Here is a 21,135-nt window from a genome sequence, read left to right as displayed (position 1 = left end):
AGCAGCTGGCAAGAACTACATGGTCTGTCCTTTCTTGTTCTTGACGGGGTAGGATGGAAAGCAGTTGCTATGAGGATCATTTCCCTGCCCTTACATTTTAAGTATCTTTGTAAATTATCAAGAAAACATCAAATTGTACATAAATCGTAATATTTATGTCTTGTTTGTATAGAAATAGCCCAGATTCTGGCCTTAAGTTTAATATATATTAATCAGTTTCTGATTGTGACATACAAGGAATTAGCAGATACCAAAAATGTTTGTAATATTTCATTATCTTTGTTTTATTTCACAGGATTTCATGGAGAAGTCGTCTGTAAAAAATGACCAACAATCTTCAGTAGCAGAACTACAAGAAAAAATTGGTGCTTTTCTTATTCCTTTACATTTAATTAGTTGTGACTTTTAAACCATTATTTAACATACTTCATCTTTCGTTTTTTAACCCTAGTTTGAGAAATACTTAAAATAAGCAAATGACTTCCTGATGTCCAAGAAGGGTTCGAGATATGCCAGTGGTCTGTTACCCTAACAGTTAGTACTTTTATTTTAAGGTAGACATCTGTGTATCCCAGCTCTGTACAGTTGACCCCAATTAATAACAACTGTACCATGTGGAGGGGAAGATCTAATAATCTTTAATATTTTAAATTCGTAACTGTTAAGATGCCACTGAAAAATATAGCTTGCTTTGAGAGAGAAAACTAACCCCTCTGAGCATTCTAGTTGGCTTTCAAAAGAAAATTAGCGCTAGCTGGAAGCAAAACCATTGAATTTCACCAAGAGGATTGGTAATATAATAAAATAATCGGCTCCTCATGGACTATTTTAGAGTCTAATGTGTTTTCACAGAAATGTACTTGTCTGTCAGCTATTCTTTATAGTTCAGTGTCTTTTTCATTTAAAAAAACAAACAAGATGACAGTACAGATTTGTGGCCAGCATAATTATATTAGAAAGCTAGTCGCTTTCACATATGAGGATAGCCAAAAACTAGTAAATGTTAGTGGATGGCTTTGTGACCTAGGGTGCAGATATTGTTCTGCACCATAGCCCTGAGCTTGATTGCTCTCCCAGTTTTGGTCCCTACAAAACTCATTCAGTCAAATAAGGAATAGTGGTACTGACTTGTTACAGAGAGAATCTCTCCCACTTCTGTGTATAGAAAAATAATGGCAAGGTGTTTTGGGGTTTACTTTGTTTTTATTTTCGCTTATTTTTTTTTTTTAAGAGAAAATAGTTGTATAGCTGGGACAACTCCTCAGCTGCCTCAAGAGAAGAGGGAGGAAATAAAATCTCCTGTCTCTCAGACAAACACACTTCACCCTTGCATTCCTACAACATGTAAATGACAAATGCAGTTACTTTAAAATGTTAGGGAGGAAGTAATGGCAAATTGAAACAACTGTATTTGTCACAGGAGTAGCTGGAAGCATGTTTTTTGAGTTTTAAAATCCTAACAAACTGAAGTTTGCTAAAGGAACTCTCTGGAGCAGTGGAAGTGTTCACCATGATAGCTATGTGTGTTGCTGGGAATTTTAGCTTTCAAACCAGGCCTCCAAAAGTTTAAGTGAATGAAGTGTTTTAAATGTCTTCCTGTTTTTCAGTAGTAATGGATGCAAATCCTTTTTTATTTTGCTAATGTCTTCAAATTCACATAGATATTTGTTTTGTATTTTACTTATTCCGTTGCGTAGATGAATTCGTTTCTGTTTTTTTGTGTTTAGTATGTCTGGAAAAGCAATCTGCAGAGAGAGAAGAGAAGTTAAATAAAGTTAAAGTATTTGCTGTGAAAGCAAGGAAAGAACTAGATTCCAGTAGAAAAGAGGTAACTTAAGTTTTCAACATGAGGTCTAAATTTCTGGCATTGTAAGGTTCTGTTGTAATCACACTGTTACATATTGCTTTGTAATAAGATGCAGTCCTTGAGAGAAGAATTAGAGTTGGTACGATCAGAGAAAGATCAGCTGTCTACTTCTATGAGGGACATCATCCAAGGAGCAGAAAGCTATAAGGTAAGAGGTACTATATCTTAAAAAATGCTTTATTTATCAGAAAATATTATTTAGAGATGGCATTTCCTAGCCTGATTCCAGTTTGATGTGTCCATGACTCACTACTTGCATAATTAGTCAGCTTACCAATTTCCCTCTGTAGCTACAGTGTTCTTTGCTTCCTGCCCTAAACTATTGTACAGTGTTGCTGTGCATTGTTCAGCAATTGCCATATCTCACCTCAGAGGTTTCAGTGATGGATGAAGTGATCCCTGCATGTATACTTGGCATCTAGTAGCATATATTATACTTATTTTATTAAATTTGTTATTCACGTGAAGTGTGTGTGTGGTGGGGCGCTAGAATAATGACAATGACAATTACGTTTATAATTAAAATTGCAAGAGTTTCCATAATAATGCCTGTTTTTACAGACTCAGCTTTCAGAAACATTCATCCTTGTATGTGGAAATAGTCCATGCTCAGTACATGCCATTAAAGTTTGCTTAACTTTTTTGTATTATAAGCAATTCACCTTTGCATGTATATCTGGTTTAAAAATAAATAAATAAATCCAACCATGCTTTTAAAATATGGTCCTAAGCCTCAGTGGAGTTGTGAGGCTGTAAGGTAGCATGCTCAGAAGTAGATTTTTGTTAATATGCTCACTGCCTTAGTGCCATTGATCCATTCTATCTGGCTGGAGTGGCTAGAGTGATCAAGCAGGGACACCTGTGATATTGAGAGTGCTTTCATGAGGAAAACTGTCTCCTTAAAACATGTACAACAAAGTACTCCCAAAAATTACCTTTAATGTTAGAGACAAGAGAAAATCATAGATACAGTATTTAAGTTTTTCAGCAAACTTCTGACATTCTTTAGTTCTTTCAGTGTTAAATAAATTCTTTTTTCGGTGGAAAAACTGCAGCTATCAGAATATAAATGAATAGAAAATGCTGCTGCCTTGTGAAACCAGAGTTGTGTAAAAACTGTATCCAACCAATCAATGCCAGCAGCAAACTTGGGGATTCCCTTCTCCTTACCCTATTACTTCCACTGAAGTGTGAATTTCAAAGTTTAATTAGGACCATTTGAATGCTAATGTTAAGTTTAGACAAAGAGAAATATTATGGGAAATAACCCTTGTTAATGCAGTTAAAGTGCCAGATCAAGAAACATGAAAGATATAGTTCCAACAGCCTCCATTGCCAAAAAACCAGTAATTCCTTTACTAATATACCCTTTTTTAAAATCTGTGGTGACTTAGAGCTCTTCAATGAATGACTTAAATCTAGAGAGGAAAACTTGAAAGAGTTGTTTTCACTAGAACCTAGAATGGAACTGCAGCTTTAATTCACCTACGGTACTTCTGATGTCACAATAAGAAACATCAAGTACTGAACAATAATAAGAATGTGCAAATACCCATTTATTTGCTATAAGCACATCACAGCTTCCATGTATTTAACAAAAATTAAAGTGCTTTGTGCATGTTTCAAGAATCTTTTGCTGGAATATGACAAGCAAGCAGAACAGCTGGATTTGGAAAAGGAGCGAGCAACTAATCTTGAACATCAGACAGATGATCTTACAAGACAACTACAGACTTCAACTCAGCAGGTAGCTTATTTTGTGACTGAGCAAATAATTTTTATGACAAATATGAAGTAATTGATCTTAAGTCCCATTTCAGTTTGATAGACACATACTTACGTAAATTATCCCTGTAAATATTTTCATAATTCCATCTGTATTTTTGAATACATACGAGCAAATAAACTAATATTTGTGTTCGACAAGGTAGAAATCCCAGTGTTTGGAATATTTGGATTTGGAAAAAAAATTAAATGAAAATTGGGACATTATAAAAATATCTGGATATCTCTCTGAACTGCAAGAACATAGGGGCCTTTTTGGAGCATCAGGGCCCAAATCTGAAGAAATTTGAAATTAAGCCCATTTGTCAACAACAGTAGTACATGAGCTTGAGCTGGCTCTCAGAAAAGAGCAGCTGCACAACACTGACAGCGGTCATACAGATTTTAAGTCCTTTATATCTAATGGGTAGTACAGAGCTATATCTACCTTTTACTGATATTATCCCTTCCCTCTACAAAATACAGCAGCCGTTAGTAAGGACCGAGAATTTTAAAATATTAATACTAACTGTAAATTAAAAATGTTTCAAACTAGAAGTGAAGTTTTTTTTCCTCCTGTCTCCCTCAGAAAATACTGAGGAGAGAGGCAAAATGTGTCCAGTCAACACCCAAAACATCTGAAAAATGAGTGGGTTGTATGATGGACTAAATCCAATCATTGATTGGCTGAAATACTCTCATGAGACTTTAAAATCTCCTTTTTTGCTCCCAATCTCACTCTTGAATACATTCTACTGCTTATCCAGCAGGTGAATTTTTTCAAATTGATGATATAAAATATTTCATGAACAAAATATGATCAATAATTGTGCTGTTTGGTAATTTTTTTTTTTCATGTATTCATCCTTAATTCTGGATTCACACAACAAGGGAAGGACAATGAGACTATATGGTGAAAATGCTGGTGGTTCAAAACAAACCCTGAAAACATCAGCAACTCTAATCTAGACAGGGACAGATCTCTTACCTGTGCCTTAGCTTTATCTCATTTAAAACAGATAAATTGGCAATATTTGGTGGTATTGAAGTAGCTTCTTTGGAGTCAGGGTTGATGGCATTAACATCTGCTCACAACTATGGCAGCTGTATTTGAGCCGAGGTTGGCATGCTGTTCCTGAAGAGCTAGTGAATTATTTTGCAAGCTTACCCACTGTTCTCCATCAACCCTTTAAAAAAACTGTAACAGGGTTGTAATATAGTTTCAAAATTGTGTTGTAGGAGTGTCTAAATCATGCCACCCATTTTTAAACCAGGCTATTTCTTATTCTGGTTTTAAACTGTTAGTATGGACATGGTTTTGTCCTGTCACGTTCAAGCATCTGCAGAAATAGTTTACAAAGGGTGTTGGGTGGAAATCCTCGTGTATCTCCTAAAAAAACAACAACATAACACAGTCAGCATCTCTGCCTGTAAGAATTGCAAGAATATTAACTTTCACTTTCATCTTGTTACTAATATCATTCTAGCAAGACCAACTAAACTCTGCCAATGAAGACCTTATGGCTCGTATTGAAACTCTACAGTCTAATGTTACACTGCTAGAAGCCCAGATATTAGAAACGCAAAAAGCCAAAGCAAAAGTCGACAAAGAACTGGAAGCTGAAAAATTTCTAAAAGAGCAAAAGATAAAGGTAAAAGCAATGTTGTGGGTCCATAAAAAATAAAGCATGGGCTATTCTCTGAATGGATTGAAGGGAAGACTTCTTGAAAGTGTGGTAAACCGTTAGAGTTGAATCTTTAAAATATTTTAACTAGTTTGGTTTTGTTGCCTTTATAGATCAGATACAGCATCATATTTTGTTGCCTGGCTGACCCTTTCAGTCTTGCCCCCATTTAGAGTTTTGTCATAGTCAGTAGTGAGAATAGAATGGGGCCTTATGACTGTATGTTAAACTAACATGGCTATTAATTTTATAATCCATCTGGGGTTTAATTTGGAGGCTATGAGGGTTTTTTTTCAAAAACCTGTCATTCTTACTAACATAAATTTTGTGACATACACCTCATGAACAAACATTCTTGAACTCAAATTACGTAACTGAAAAGCATGTAAACTAATTTTCAGGACCACAGCAGTGCTGTAAGAGAACTTGAAGAGCTTCAGCTGCAGCTTCAGAAGGAAAAGAAACATCTTCAGAAAACTATGCAGGAACTAGAGCTGGCGAGGCGGGTAGGGTAATTGTTTCTGTTATAGTAGTGCTTGGAGGACCCAAATAAGATTGTAGCCCCTCTGTGTTACGTGCTGTACATAACACATGATAGAACATCCCTTCCCACAAGGCTTAAAATCCAAGTAAGACAAAAGGTGGGAGACAGGAAGTCTTATCCCATTTTATAGATGGGGAACTGAGGCATAGAGAAATTGTTACTAGCCCAGGTCACACAAAAGACTGAATGGAAGTGGAAATTGAATCCAGATCTGCTGAGTCCCACTCCAGTGCCTTAATACAAGACTGTTTGCTTTCCCAGAGCCAAATTCCTTTAGAATGCTTATCAGAACACTAGACAGAATTTTAATATTGTAACTTGTTTCCTTGTTTTGATTCTGTTACAAACAAATGAGATTTAGAATGCTGATGGATAAGTTTTCCTCTGTTGCATATTTGGCTATAGACTTTAACAAAAATTGGAATTGTGAGGAACAGTTTTGCAGTACAGAGTATTCAAAACAAAAATCTTCAAATCAGCTCGAGCAATTTTAAACTGGAACTACAAAATATGTAATCTGCAGGATGCCCAGAAGAGCACACTAATGGATATGGAAATGGCTGATTATGAGCGTTTAGTGAAAGAACTTAATCAGAAGATTACAGATAAAAACAACAAAATTGAAGATCTTGAGCAAGAGATCAGAATTCAGAAACAAAAACAAGAAACACTACAAGAAGAAATAAGTGTGTAAAATATTAACTTTTTCTATTTCTCATTGTCTGCAATGGGACTTCTTTTATCCAATGTGGGGGGGAGGCAAACAGCTTGGGAACATCATGTATGTGTATCTTAACCTTCTCCGCTCAGGAGACAAGAAGGGCTGCCAAGAAATAGTTGAAAGAAGACTTGTCAAAATTCCTTTCTTACATGTTAAATGAATTACTGTAGTTCATCTGTCACTTGTTTACTAAGCTGTAAACTAATAGTCAGATATTTTACTGGACAAATTGCATTTCTCACGTGTCTGTGTTAATCCCAGAGTTGGAGAGCTAGTGATACCTTCAGAATCTTTTTACAGAGCTGAGTGACTGAAAACCCCTGGTAGAGTTATAACACTCTACTTAAAAACATTACCAAATAATGGTGTGTTAAATATTGCATTTTTTTGCCATCCTGTTAAGCATAACCCCAATTTGCTTGAAGATGTGTTAGAAAACCAGTATGATACCTGGAAATTAGAAGTTGAACTCTTGGTGAACTGCTTGTTTGCAACATTCATTTTCGGTTACATTTACAACACTTTTATGAAAGCACCCCATACAGTTTTTTTCCTTTGCTCATCAAAAATTATCTCTGCATTTAGAATCTCTTCAATCTTCTGTGCTACAGTATGAGGAAAGGAACTCCCAGATAAAACAACAGCTAGTGAAAACCAAAAAAGAACTGGCAGATTCAAGGCAAGCTGTAAGTGCCTATTTTCCTGCACATGCTTTTTTATACAAAATGCTTATAATTTAGTTGCCAATTTAGATTTTGAAATAAAAAATATTTAGTGTTTTAAATTAACCAAGATATCTTTATCCCGCAGGAAAATGACCATCTAATACTTCAAGCATCATTAAAAGGAGAGCTAGAGGCAAGTCAGCAGCAAGTGGAAGTCTATAAGGCAAGGAACTTCACTCTCTGTTGTTAGCACAAGCTTTCTGACTTAAGAAGCTAGAGAGAATGCTATGGGGTAATATAGGCTGAATGCTACAGAATGTAAACAGGTTGTTACAAAAGCTGTATCACTAATTTTGTTTTTAATCAGTTCTCTCAATTGTCCTCAAGTGTTTCATTTAACATAGTACCCTAAGTCTTTCAGTTTCTTGTAATTATTTTGTGCTCGTGCATAGTGTTTCCACAGTGGGTGGGTGTTTTGGAACCATAGTAACAAAATACATTTATCGACTGGCAATATGGGTGCTGCATTACTCTCTGTGAGATGGTGCATGTAACGAATAACTGCCTATTCTTGTTATCAGATCAGTTACTCCTTCAAGTCAAATGGTAGAAGTGAGGCTATGAAGGCTATGGATTCAAATTTTGTTAATAACCAATGTAGAGCGGTGGATCATCACTGTTGCATGTGATGGAATTTGTCTTTTTCCAGTTTTCTTTTAAAACACACACACACACACACACACACACACACACACACACACACACTTGGAAAATTTTTTAAAAACTATACTAACGTTTAAGTGTTAAATGTTGCAAAGTCAAACATTCAAAAGTTAGGAAATATTAGAATTAAGTTTGGCTGTACAACCTTAATTCTGCTCACTTGTCTGTGCACTGATACAGTAGAACTTCAGAGTTACGAACTGACCTCACACCTCATTGGAACCGGAAGTACACAATCTGGCAGCAACAGAGACAAAAAAAAAAAAGCAAACACAGTGCAATACTGTTGTCAAGGTTCCTCCCCCACTTTGAACTCTAGGGTACAGATGTGGGGACCTGCATGAAAACCTCCTAAGCTTACTTTTACCAGCTCTCATTGGTCATTTTGGCCAGGTGCCAGCGAGGTTACGTTTAGCTTCTTAACCCTTTACAGGTGAGAGGATTTTTCCTGTGGCCAGGAGGGATTTTAAAGGGGTTTACCCTTCCCTTTATATTTATGACAACTGTGTTAAACATAAGCTACTAAAGAAAAAAGGGAAAGCTGCATTTTAAAGTTCTGCATAGTAAAGTTTCAAAGCTGTATTAAGTCAATGTTCAGTTGTAAACTTTTAAAAGAACCATAATGTTTTGTTCAGAGTTACGAACATTTCAGAGTTATGAACAACCTCCATTCCTCAGGTGTTTGTAATTCTGAGGTTCTACTGTAATATTTTAATTGTGTGCTCACATACTATTTTTTTGCCCCCAAAGAATCCCTGCCTCACTCATTTCACAGAACAGACAGTGCTCTGAGAATGAGGCAGCTGTTGAATATTCCATTTTATTCTTATTCAGCTGAATGGCCCCAGGACTTATTTACTGCACATCATCTAAATGCTGCCCTACACTTGGAAGTTTTATTTCCTCATGTGCTTTCCTGTAGCTCTTATCACTGCTGTGCCTTTCAGCCTTTAATGAATTTATCTTGACAACACCTGTAGGAGGTAGAGAGGTATTATTATCCCCACTTCACAGGTGAGGATACTGAGGTACAGAGAAATTAAGACCAACATTTGCAAAAGTCACCACTAATTTTGGGTTCTCCATTTTACGCATCTATAGCCTGCCTCTTTTCTAGAGGTACTGAGATTATAGCTTCCATTTAACTCAGTTGAAGTTGTGTGTGCTTTGCACTTCTGAAAATCAGGCCATAGGTGTCCCAATTGAGCATCTATAAAATGAGTACCAGTTTTGAAACTGTGGTATAGTGACTTTCCAGACATGCCAAAAGAAGTTTGACAGCCAGGGATACAACTTTGTTTTTCTGATTCCAATCCAGCATCCTGTCCATAAGAGACGATCCTGTCTCTTCCTGCATCCCTGTTCCTTAATCATTATGCACACCTGCCAACTTCTGCACTGAACAAGACAGGGGTCTTGTGGAAAATATAGCATATGATTACATAAATAAAGATGTTACAGTGCATACATACAAGGGAGCAGAATCCAATGTTAAGTACTTTAGGCCTGGTCTACACTGCAGAGTTAGGTCGACTTAAGGCAGCTTAACCCTCAACCTAATTATGTCAGTGTATACACTACAGCCTTGGTCTCGCCCATGTAAGTACCCTACTACACCAACATAATAATTTCACCTCTACGAGAGGCATAGAACTTATGTCGGTGTAGTTAGAGCAACACAGTGTCCTGCAAACACTGCAGGTTACTTACATCAGCTGTTAGCTATAATTCTTGTTAATTTCACAGCTCTATGCTAGAGCCATGAAATTGACAAGAAAGCTGCTCACAGCTCAGGCTGTCACCTCAGGGCAGGTGGGGGTCCAGTTAGGGGCAGGTTGGGGGTTCCAGCTAGAGCCCAGCTGCCCCCTGCTCCGAGCTGGGCTACTGCCCAGACTCCCTGCTTGAAGCTGAGATGCCCCCAGGTTCCCTTCTCCCTGCCCGGCTATGGAGAGCCAGGTGTGGGAGGGGGCAGGGTTGCTGGGATTCCAGTGGGGAGCTGTACACGCAGCTGGGGGCCTGGGTTCTCAGCCCCCTCACGCTGCCCTTCTTAAATCAGTGGAAGCACTTCTGGTGAGGATGTGCACCACCGACAAAAGGAGGGTAGTATGGCCATAAACCACCGCAGTAATTATTGCGGTGGCTGTAAGTCAGCCTAAGTTTGTAATGTAGACATGCCCTTAAAAATGTCCATCAATAAAGAAATGATGTAACAAAATTGTTCTGTGATTTCACAAAGGCTTTATGAAAGTAGCTCCCCTCACCCCAGGCCAAATTATTACTAGTCCATCCTACATTAAAGGATAAAACGCGTTCATGTTCCATACACGCGCTTTGTGATAGCCATCAATTGAATCCCATATTTCTAAAATAGGAAGATTGGAAGTCAGTAACTACTATTAGATGTCTGTTCACTTAACCCCAATGAAAGTATTGCTGCATATTTACAGTTCTCCTATTTTCATTAAAGGTGGTGAGAACTGCCAAGAATAGAACATTATTATGTCTCATTGCCATCATGCCTTCGTTAAGTTGTTAACTAAAATCATAGTTACAGTCAGTGCATCATGAAAATAGTAGGAAATAGTTCTTCCTTTAACAACTTTTTCAGGATCAAGATGAAATACATCTGTTCAAATTTTTCCTCAGAGAAATAAATATTTCTCCTACTTGGAATTGTTTGAGTTAATTCTTGAACACTTCTGTTGAGTATATTTTGCCCCCAGTTTCTGATAGTTCTGCTATAAACCCAGCCCTCTCCCAGCTGTCAGTTCCCTCTTCTTTTCCTTTAGGGACAAGAAATAGAGCCTTATAACCTGTCTTCCAGTTGCCACAATTCTTTCAGAAATAAACTTCTATCTCACCCAACTTTAGAATGCCCAGTTTCCAGGTGGCACGTACCTGGAGAGTATGTAGCATTCTAAAGGCCGATTTACAGAGGTGGGAATACAAATCTGACTCTGAAAATTAATCTGCTTTCTCCTGCCCTCTTTGGTATTCTGATTTCTCAGTTGTTGATGTGAAAAATCCTAACTGGTGTACTATCAGAGAAGATTGAGTTATATCTTTAAAGTTATCAAATGATTTATTAGGTAGCCTATCATGATTAAGTAATAAATTTAATAGATCCAGTTGGTTGATTACAATGCAAAACACATTCTCAGTCTGTTAGGAACTCTCAATCCAGACCCAAACCCTCAGTCAGTAAACTTTCAATGACTTTGCTTCTAATTAGTCAGCAGCCCCAACTTCACCTGTGCATTCATTGCTCCAGACCTGAAAGTTAAACAGTGGAAACTCTTTGTATCTTGAATTATGGGGTATGATGAAACCATTCTAAACAGTGATACAGGATTGCGTTGGGGAGGCAAACCTAGGTCCCCGTAGTCAACAGATGCTCCCAACTCAGGAAGATGCAGATTCCTTTATAGAGGTTCCCTGAAACTGGAGGGTTATGTCATTTCTAAATACAATGGCTTGCTTTGGTGTACGTTTTTCAGGGACTTTAAATTTAAGTGTGATGATGGGTGCATAGACCCCATGCCTCGGTTGGCAGGGAGCAGGACTTCCACCACATGTACTGATGTCTACTCTTCTGTTGGAGGGGATGTAGTCCATGTCCTAATTGGCAGGGAAAGAGTTAACCCTCTTGCCCTAATTGAGGCCACAGCCATTTGCACTGATTGATTTGGCCACAGGGCTAAACCTCTTCCAGTCTCCCACTCACCTGGAGGAAAATTGCTAACTGGAGAGGAAACTAAGGCACGGGTATGATTGGTGGTGATTCTGATACCAAGAGGAAAATCTTACGATGATTCTCCTGAGCTACATCGTAGTCTTTCACTTCCTTCAGAGTGTGGGCACTGCCAGAAGCAGGTCCAGCAGTGCAGTTTCTCTCTCTGGTGCCCAGGCCCATTCAACTCCTCTCTTTCCTCCCTGACTTGTGTGTAACCAAGGGTGTAGAAATAATAATTTCCTAGGTGTGTGGTTTTTTTTAAAATAAAAAATTACATTTAGTGACACTTAAGGTTGCTCCAGGACACTTTCCATCCAGTCAGAACCTTAAAAGCGTGTCAGAAAGAAGTGTCCTACCATCCTTGCCACCTTCATATTGCTTACAACATTATCACTGACATGCTCTTAAGATTTTCACTTTCATCTCCAACAGATGTTGAAAAGCAACATGTACCCCAATTTCATCACTCATGCTGTCACACACAACCTCATATACCTACCCATGTTCCAGCATTTTAAATTTACAAGCACTTCACAGACCCTAGTTAATCCTTACAATAGCCCTGTGAGGTAGGTAGTTGTGTGTATTATTATACCCGTTTCACAGCAGGGAGCCTGAGGCAGAGAGGTGAAGTGACTTGGCCAAGGCTACACAGCAAATCCGTGCCAGAAGCAGGGTTAGAACTCAGGATCACCGGTCTTCTCGCCCTGTGCTTAAGCCTCATATGCTCTTATATCTACAGATCGGTTCATCTGTCACACTGTCAGATGTGCTGATCTGTTACTATCATATGAGGCATATCTGACTCTCAGTTCATTCATTTGAGAATTTAATCTGCTTTAACATTGCTGAAATCATTGTTTGGGGTTTGGGTGATAGCATGATTGGTGAAATTGGGATAAATAGTACAATTTCTATATATACTTTTTCCCTAAATATAAAAACTATATCTGACTGCTCTTCTGCATCTTTTTTCTGATGTTTCTAGCATAAAGCCCTGTAAGGTATAAGTGCTGCTGCTGTTGTATTTCAGAACTGATGCACGACGGTTCAGATATTCAGTTGGCTTGCTGCTTTCTCCCTTTTTATTTTTAATCTCTCAAAAGAGAATTAGGGAATCTGAGTCCTATGACAAGAATATATTTTTTTAATCTACCTTTGGCCCTACTTTATTAAACTTCGCTTTTTTAAAAAAGTGTTTTATTTAAAACACATTGCCAGCAAAAAGCCTTAATATGAGGTTAATTTTCATCAGTATGAATTTTGATGGCTAGTAACAGGCATCTGCCTTGCTGCCAAATGACACATTTGTTGATTTACAGAAAATAGGGATTATGCTTTCAAAAAAAAAAAAAAAAAAGCAATTGAGAAAAAATGAAATAATTCTCTCAAAAAATTTGTCTGCACATTTCTTCCCATTATTTTAAGTAAAATTCAAATGATAAATGATGCACGTGATACTGCTCAGATACATTCGAACATATGGCTGTGTGCCTTCTTCACATTAATATTTTTTAAAACCAGATTTTAATTTTATTGTATCTAGTCATTTCTAGGTTTCCCATTACCAGAATATCTGGATGCTTTTTTTTATTCTCTGTTCACCTAATGAAAAGAAGAGTCAATTCTGAAGACTAAATTCTAGCTTTGTTGAAATGCATGCTCATTTTCAGATTCAGCTGGCTGAACTTACATCAGAAAAACACAAGATTCAAGAACATCTGCGGACCTCTTTGGAGCAACACCAGCGCACTCTAAGTGCTTACCAGCAGAAAATTGCAACCCTACAAGAAGAATGCAACACAGCAAAGGTACTTTTTCATAAAATAAGTAATAACTCTTTAGACTGTTAGACGACAAAGTTACTTAACTTGCACTTTTGCTTCTCTAAAGATACCATCTTGCAGGATTCTGAGTCCTGGATCTTAGGTCCTTGGCAGATGACTGGAAGGAATTCTCCTAACTTGTAAGGGTTTTTGACCTTTTCAGCAATAGCAGCATAGAGCACAAGTTAGGCCTTTTACTACTTGTTGTGCACCATCCTCTGTGAAATATAAATGCTGCCATCCAAACACTATAGTCAGTTTCTTTGACTGCACCAGAGCTGAGGCTCTGTTGTGATAACTGGGCTGACAAATGTACTGTAATAGTGAGCTCGGTTGTAAAAAGTATCTAAAAGTTTGTAAGATGATATAATAACAAGTGTCAATGGAAAGTAGAGAGACACACTGGGTGAGGTAATATCTGTTATTGGACCAACGTTCGTTGGTGGAAGAGGCAAGCTTTTGGACTACACAGAGCTCTTTAAGATGGGAAGTACGTCAAGTTGCTTTCAATAATGAATGTTATAAACAGCTGCAAGAGACCCAGGTAGAGAGACTCAATTAGTGCAAACAAAAAGAGGCCACATTCAAGGACTAAATTGAGGATATAATTCAAGGACTAAACTGAAATCATGCTCGGTAAAAATAAAAAATGTAGAACCAGAAATTTAATGAAACAAAATTGTCATCAAATATTAGGCCTAATTGGTGGGCAAAATAATGAGGGGATGGGGTATTCCATCCATCGTTGCTTTTGTGGGTCCTTTAAAGAAAAAGAAAAAAATCTTGGGGGGAAGATAGGAGAAGACAGACAGAGGCTACTGAAGCAAGCTTCCCTATCATAGCTGCCCCCGCCACCATCTCCTGGCAGCCCTCCATCATACAAATCCTGAGTGATGTCCTGACCAGACCAGGCCAGAGAGAGGGATCCAGACGAGATTACCACTCCTACTAGCTCCAGCTGAATCCCAAATACCCCTAGAGATAAAATAGGATCAGACTTTAACAGTAGCAACAACAGCCCCAGCCCATCTCAGCTGACATCTTCTCTTTTTCCCAAGAAGACAGTTATTACCATCTGAGAGATGGTCAAACAAGGGGATTTTTCATTCTAAACTTCTTTCCAACTAAAGGAAAAAGGAACAAAAAATGCTGTTAAAATACATTTCAAATGTTTTAACTATGTTTGCTTTTCTGTAACTTTAATAAAGGATTTAAAAGATTTTCCATGTGTTTGCCATAGTCCGAAGTAGACTGAGGTCTCTGTTTACCAAACCCCAGACCTCATTTAACTCTATTTAATGTTAGGCAGTGACTGGGTTATGTTAACACCTTTGGCCCATTTATTCCATTTAAATTAATATACAAGTTCCCAGAAAAAGAAGCCACCTCAAGATGATCAATGTATATGTGCCTTGGAGGAAAAAAGAAAATAACCTCACAAACCAGAAACTCCAAACTCTGTGAGGGAGGTGGGTGAGGGAGTGTCCTAAAGACAACATCATCTGAAAAGCAGAGTTCAAAAACAAGTAATTTTCTCTTTTGAAGATACTATTTTTGCAGGATTCTCACATCCCAAATGAACATGAGCAGAGGTGCAATGACCAGCAATAGCAAAGCTAGTGCCAACTGTGTGAAGAGACAGAGGTTTTGTTAATATATAGCATAAATAGTAAGAGGTGTAATGACATTCAAGTCTGTGGGAAGAGATTGCAATTTGAGAAAATTCCATGCTGAAAATAAAGGACATCTTAACATAAAATTCTTCTTAGGGGAGGCAGAGCTCTGGAATCCCCCATCTTGGAAAAGTTCTGGAGCACAGAGCATCTTCTGGAAACTGAATACAAGGAGTAATATTTTGTAAATGTCTGGAGAGACGACCAAGTAGCAGCTTTGCAATTCTCTGTGGTAGATACATCCATCTAATCAAATAGGCCTTGACATGGCTTCCAGATAATAGCAATGTGAAATGCCTTTGGAACATAGTTCTCTTTGTAACAACATTGCTCAGCAACTTTGGTTTCTTTATCAAATAAAATAAAATTGGGTGGAGTTAGTCTGCTTGAAATAGACTCCCAAGGATTTCTGACACTGATGGTGGAACACTAACATAACTTCGGATGGGAATCTCAAGTGAGTCCACGTTACCACCTTATCCTTGTAAAAATGAATCTGGTATAAGGTGCGTCCATTCACTAGCACCAGGAAAATGACTGTCAGTGTAAGAAACTTAAGTTCATAGGAATTAGTGTTTTAAAGGAGCGTTCATCAGGCCCATGTTTGCATTTTGCTGCAGAGGTGTTTTTTTTTAATTGGAGGTTTCAGAAGTGTTGAGCCCTGCCTGAAACTGACAAAGGGTTGCAGAGATACACTTCTACCTGAGACTAGTTCATGATAAGCTAAAAAAGATATTTCTGGAAGGAGTTAGTCTGTGCAATAGACTGAGACGGGCGAAGAAAGTAGTCAAGCAGTTTTTGTAGCGAAAGCAAAGGAGTCCATATGGGCCTTACTGTGCTACACTTACAAACCTTTCCCACTGGAAGCCCTAGGTCCTACTTAATAGATGGCTTCTGAATCAGCTGCTTGAACATACCATACCTACAAACCTCTAATCCGTCAGAAGCCAAGCTGTAAGAGGGAGAGTTTCTTGGCGCCAGACCTGTAGGAGTGTGTCTTGTTTGCCTCAAGGAAAGTTTGGGGGCACTCAACTCATCAAATTTCTTCACTATCCAGGGCAACCTTTGTAGACTCATTGGGCATTTCCACACATCATGGCTGATTCCTTCGTGGGCAATGCAAAGCATCTATCCTGGATGTAGTTCCGCCACACTGACATGGTATGAAGCTGTTGTGTGGCCAGTCCTCTCTCTTGGATGCTACATCTCCAAAAGAAAAAGAGTACTGACACCTCAGAGGAGCATGTGACCAATGAAAAGGTGAGCATCAAGATAGTTGCCAAGTCACAACTAAGAAATTAGGAGAGCAAGTGAAGATGCATCAAATACAACAAAGGCTGCTTATCAAATATTTGGGGGGTGAGTACTTTAACTCAAGTGCCTGAATGAAAGGAAAAGTGAGGGACTTGTTTAAAAAAATATTATATTGACGAACATCATTGGAGCCAGAAGAGCTGTAGCAATGGCTGTTGAAGTACAATGTCCGAAAGAAAACTCGTTCACCAACCACAGTTAAGAAACAACTGGAACATTCAGAGAGCCATATTTATATTTATCAGGGAGTGGTGTATTACATCCAGTAGAAGGCATGACTTGTGTTGCCCTCAATGTTTTAAAAAAAACAAATTCAGAAGGTATGGGAATTCCACCCGCCGCTTGCTGAGATTCAGGAGAGAAAATCCTGCACAGATGGTATTTTTAGAAAATATTCAAAACATTGAATACTGGATGAGCAGTGCTCGTCAAGTCAGTTTGATAATACACACTCGTCTTGCTGTAAGAGCTGTGGTCAAAGATTTCAAATGATTTTTCAAAGATTTCAAAGCTACCTGATTTTTTTTTTATGGCAGGAAATTTACATCAACATACATTTAATTTACATATTCAGTGATTTTAGTATAAGCATAGTAAAAAGACAGAAAATAAACTGTATATACTTTTTCAAAAACAAACTATGGAATTTTTCCATCATCCGTTTTGCTTGAACAAAAATACCAGAATGACTCAGAAATCAAGTCTGAGTACAAATAGATGTCTGATTATGACTGTAACAGTGGCTGACTATGACGAAGCCTGTGTGTTGACAGAGGAAATGATTGTCTATGTTGTTTCTATCACCATCTTGTATTGGAGTTGCTGTTTATAATATTTTGTGTGTAGTTGTTTTTATTTTTAAGAACATTGTAACGTTTTATAGTACTATTTGTATGTTACAATATCTTATATAAAATTGTGTATTTGTAAACTATCTGAAAGACAGATGTGATTAACACTAATGTTCTCCCTTTACCAAAAAAAGTTTACCTACCAATCATGGAATATTGCATTTTAAATGAACTGGCTCTCTTAACCATTTTAATCATCCATTCAACACAGGAAAAAAAGGAAATGCAACTGTTCATATTTCTTGATCTTTAAACAATGTAATGTGCATATAGATCACAAATTAAAACTGAAACTATTTGGTTTTATATAAATAAGTGGCTTATATAATTGAGGGTTTTCTTTTTTCATATTCTAGACAGAACAAGTTGCTGTTACCTCTGAATTTGAAAGCTACAAAGTCCGTGTTCATAATGTTTTAAAACAACAAAAGAATAAATCTGCTTCTCAGACTGAAACTGAGGGAGCCAAACAAGAAAGGTAAAAATTATGTCTATAAGTGCTTGGTAGTCAAAGACTAATGAAGCCAGCAATAAGCAAGACTTTTTTTGCTATTGTATACCTATCTAAATAAAGGGGGAAGAGGATGAGAAATCCATTTCAGTAGTCTTTTTGGCTAACAAACTGTAGTAATGTGACAGAAATGTTCATCTATGTGATGATTCTTGGTTCACATCTAATTTTTGGCATTCATATTTTATAATTGAGGATTACTGAAATACCCAGACAGAACACTTTAAAAGGATGCTGTCAAGGTTCCTTCCCCACTCTGAATTCTAGGGTACAGATGTGGGGACCTGCATGAAAGACCCCCTAAGCTTATTCTTACCAGCTTAGGTTAAAAACTTCCCCAAGGTACAAACTTTGCCTTGGCCTTGAACCATATGCTGCCACCACCAAGCGTTTAAACAAAGAACAGGGAAAGAGTCCACTTGGAGACGTCTTCCCCCAAAATATCCCCCCAAGACTTACACCCCCTTTCCTGAGGAGAGCTTGATAAGAATCCTCACCAATTTGTACAGATGAACACAGACCCAAACCCTTGGATCTTAAGAACAATGAAAAAGCAATCAGGTTCTTAAAAGAAGAATTTTAATTGAAGAAAAAAAGTAAAAGAATCACCTCTGTAAAATCAGGATGGTAAATACCTTACAGGGTAATCAGATTCAAAACATAGAGAATCCCTCTGGGCAAAACCTTAAGTTACAAAAAGACTCAAAAACAGGAATATACATTCCCTCCAGCACAGCTTATTTTACCAGCCATTAAACAAAAGGAAATCTAACGCATTTCTAGCTAGATTACTTACTAACTTAACAGGAATTGTGAGGCTGCCTTCCTGATCTGTTCCCTGCAAAAGCATCACACAGACAGACTGAACCCTTTGTTCCCCCACCTCAAGATTTGAAAGAATCTTGTCCCGTCATTGGCCATTTTGGGTCAGGTGCCAGCGGGGTTACCTTAGCTTCTTAACCCTTTACAGGTGAAAGGGTTTTGCCTCTGGCCAGGAGGGGTTTTATAGCACTGTATACAGAAAGGAGGTTACCCTTTCTTGTATAGTTATGACAGATGCTATCAACTTATAAATCACATTTCAGTCTAAAAATTTTTCACATATCTATGTTACTGTAGCTAAAAGATTTTAAAAATCCCTATTTTTTGCTAAGATTATGTTCTGTAAATATCTGTAATTTGATATTACTCTGAAAAATAGAAATTTTTCACTGTTTCCCCGAGGGCTATTAGGTGCTACAGTAAATAATATTTAGTCAGCCAGTTTCTCCTGTTTCTGTGGTGTCGTCCACATGGAAAAAAATACTGGTGGGTGAGGGAATAGTGGTGTGATTGTCAAACCAAAAAAGCTGGCAGGAAAACTCAAGCACAGGGTTAAAACCCGAGTCTAATTTTAACTCATTGTTAGGAATCCCTTGATTTCCAAGTTGACCCTACCCCTTTTCCCGTAACTAGTGTTGCAACTCCTAGTTTGAACCCAATGGCTGTTGGTGAAACACTTTGATACATTGACTTGTTGTTTTTTTGTAGCTAAATAACACAGATATCTTAAAGTAAGGCTTTATTTTCCTGATTTAAAAGAAAACAGGTAACCTTTATTCCTGAATGAATGTATGTTTACGCTCGCTTTCTCCACCTTCTCCCTCACCAAAACTTAAAACACTTTTTTTTTTTCCTGCACGGATTATCTCTTGTCTCAGCTTGGCTGGGGGATGGATCCTAGAGGTTCAGAATGAAGCTGAAACTAATGTCTGCCTTTTGGTCAGCAGTTTCAGCGTAAGCCTGTTTTGTGGCATGGAAATATACTGTTGAAAATGGTTTTCAGCTACAGCCTTCCTTACAAAAAAGCTGCTGTTCACACCAGCTTAACTGAACCATTGTTAGCATCAGCAAAAGGCCTAATGTAGGCAAGGCTCCAGGGGCCAGTCCAGTTCTTACCGGCATGTCAATTAGAGTTGCTTTCAGCAAGGTTTACGGACATGGCGATTTAAAAAAAACAAAACAGTTCCAGTCCCAGAAAACTTGCATAAACAACAGTTTTTACCCTTTGTTACCCTTTTTCTGTAAACTTTCCCTGGCATAAACATGGTGAGAAGGTGAACTGAACTAGTACTGAAAACTTTTAAGTGCAAGTATAGGCCAGACAAATTCAATGCAGTTTCAGAAGGTCTTAGACTTAATTCCACGTGGGATCTATGCTAGCAGTTATCTGTTTCAGGACGACCATTCCTGATGGTCATCCTCAAAAAGAGGTCAGTGTCCTAAAATGACAGTCATTGTGCATAAGCCATGGTTAGGGCTACAATTTTGTCACGGAAGTTACAGAATCCATGACTTCCAGAGACCTCCATGACTTGAGCCCCCAGCACCTGGGAGCTGTAGGGTCCCCTGACACCCCTGGTGGCTGGGAACTGTGGGGGCCCAAGCTCCCAGCTGCAGAGGGAGGCAGGGGTGCCCTGCAGGCAGCTCCCAGCCAGGGCAGAGGCCGGGGTGCCAGGAGCTCCGTGGCAGTGGGGAGACCCCAAACTCCCCGCCACTGCAGGCAGCAGGGCTCCCAGGAAGTCCGAGCCACCAGGGGTGCCCCGCAAGTTGAATCCCGTAGGCACCCCAAGGCTCGGATCCACCACAGGTGGTGGGGGGACCCTGCACCTCTGAGCCAGGCCCTCTGGTTGATGGGGGGAACCTGCAGCTCCTCATTTTGTCATGCATATTTTTAGTAAAAGTCATGGATAGGTCACAGGTTTCCATTAATTTTTCTTTATTGCCCATGACCCGTCCGTGACTTTTACTAAAAATATGTGTGACAGAATCGTAGTCTTAGCCGTGGTTAACTGATTTTTGGCACAGGTCTGGAAATACTGCTGCAGATCCAGCAGAGGGAGTCCTATGATTTGTTATGGGGGATCCCTGATAGAAACTATAAAATAGCATCTCAGGTGTTGCCTATTTAAAAAAAAAAAAAAAAAAAAAGATACTGAGAATTCAGAGGACTTCTTCATCAGATTCTAGCTAGTCAGGGCATGAATTTCTTTGAAGCAAGATCATTGCAAGGGAGTCTCATTTATTTATCTTCCCCTTTTGCCAGCAGAGGAATTCTGATGGGAAGCAGAGTTCTGTTACTACTGGACATAGGCTGTTGGGGAAGGGTTAATTTCAGAAATTTGTAAGTGGAACAGTTTGATCAACAGTTGAATAATACAGGATAAAATTTTAAAGGATGGATTACTCCCCGAGTTAAAGGGTTATTCTACAACTCTT

General features: G+C 38.4%; 1 protein-coding gene across 2 annotated transcripts in view; it reads left to right on the top strand.

The window, feature by feature from the left end:
- GCC2 (GRIP and coiled-coil domain containing 2) overlaps positions 1-21,135 on the top strand; it is a 48,345-nt gene that overhangs the window by 14,014 nt on the left and 13,196 nt on the right. Inside the window, exons 7-18 of one of the 2 annotated variants that reach the window (XM_077814253.1) lie at positions 296-365; positions 1,728-1,828; positions 1,917-2,015; positions 3,495-3,614; positions 5,119-5,283; positions 5,718-5,822; positions 6,384-6,546; positions 7,167-7,267; positions 7,392-7,469; positions 13,376-13,513; positions 16,259-16,461; positions 17,723-17,844. In XM_077814253.1, coding sequence (XP_077670379.1) covers positions 296-365; positions 1,728-1,828; positions 1,917-2,015; positions 3,495-3,614; positions 5,119-5,283; positions 5,718-5,822; positions 6,384-6,546; positions 7,167-7,267; positions 7,392-7,469; positions 13,376-13,513; positions 16,259-16,450 — 1,332 coding nt within the window. In that variant the 3' untranslated portion in view covers positions 16,451-16,461; positions 17,723-17,844. Of the gene's footprint in view, positions 1-295; positions 366-1,727; positions 1,829-1,916; positions 2,016-3,494; positions 3,615-5,118; positions 5,284-5,717; positions 5,823-6,383; positions 6,547-7,166; positions 7,268-7,391; positions 7,470-13,375; positions 13,514-16,258; positions 16,462-17,722; positions 17,845-21,135 lie in introns of those variants that run through there. The other variant, XM_077814243.1, reaches the window with a different exon arrangement.

The sequence above is a fragment of the Eretmochelys imbricata genome, chromosome 1 (assembly GCF_965152235.1).
Source record: "Eretmochelys imbricata isolate rEreImb1 chromosome 1, rEreImb1.hap1, whole genome shotgun sequence".
Lineage (NCBI taxonomy): Eukaryota > Metazoa > Chordata > Testudines > Cheloniidae > Eretmochelys > Eretmochelys imbricata.
This window is presented reverse-complemented; position numbering and strand designations above follow the sequence as displayed.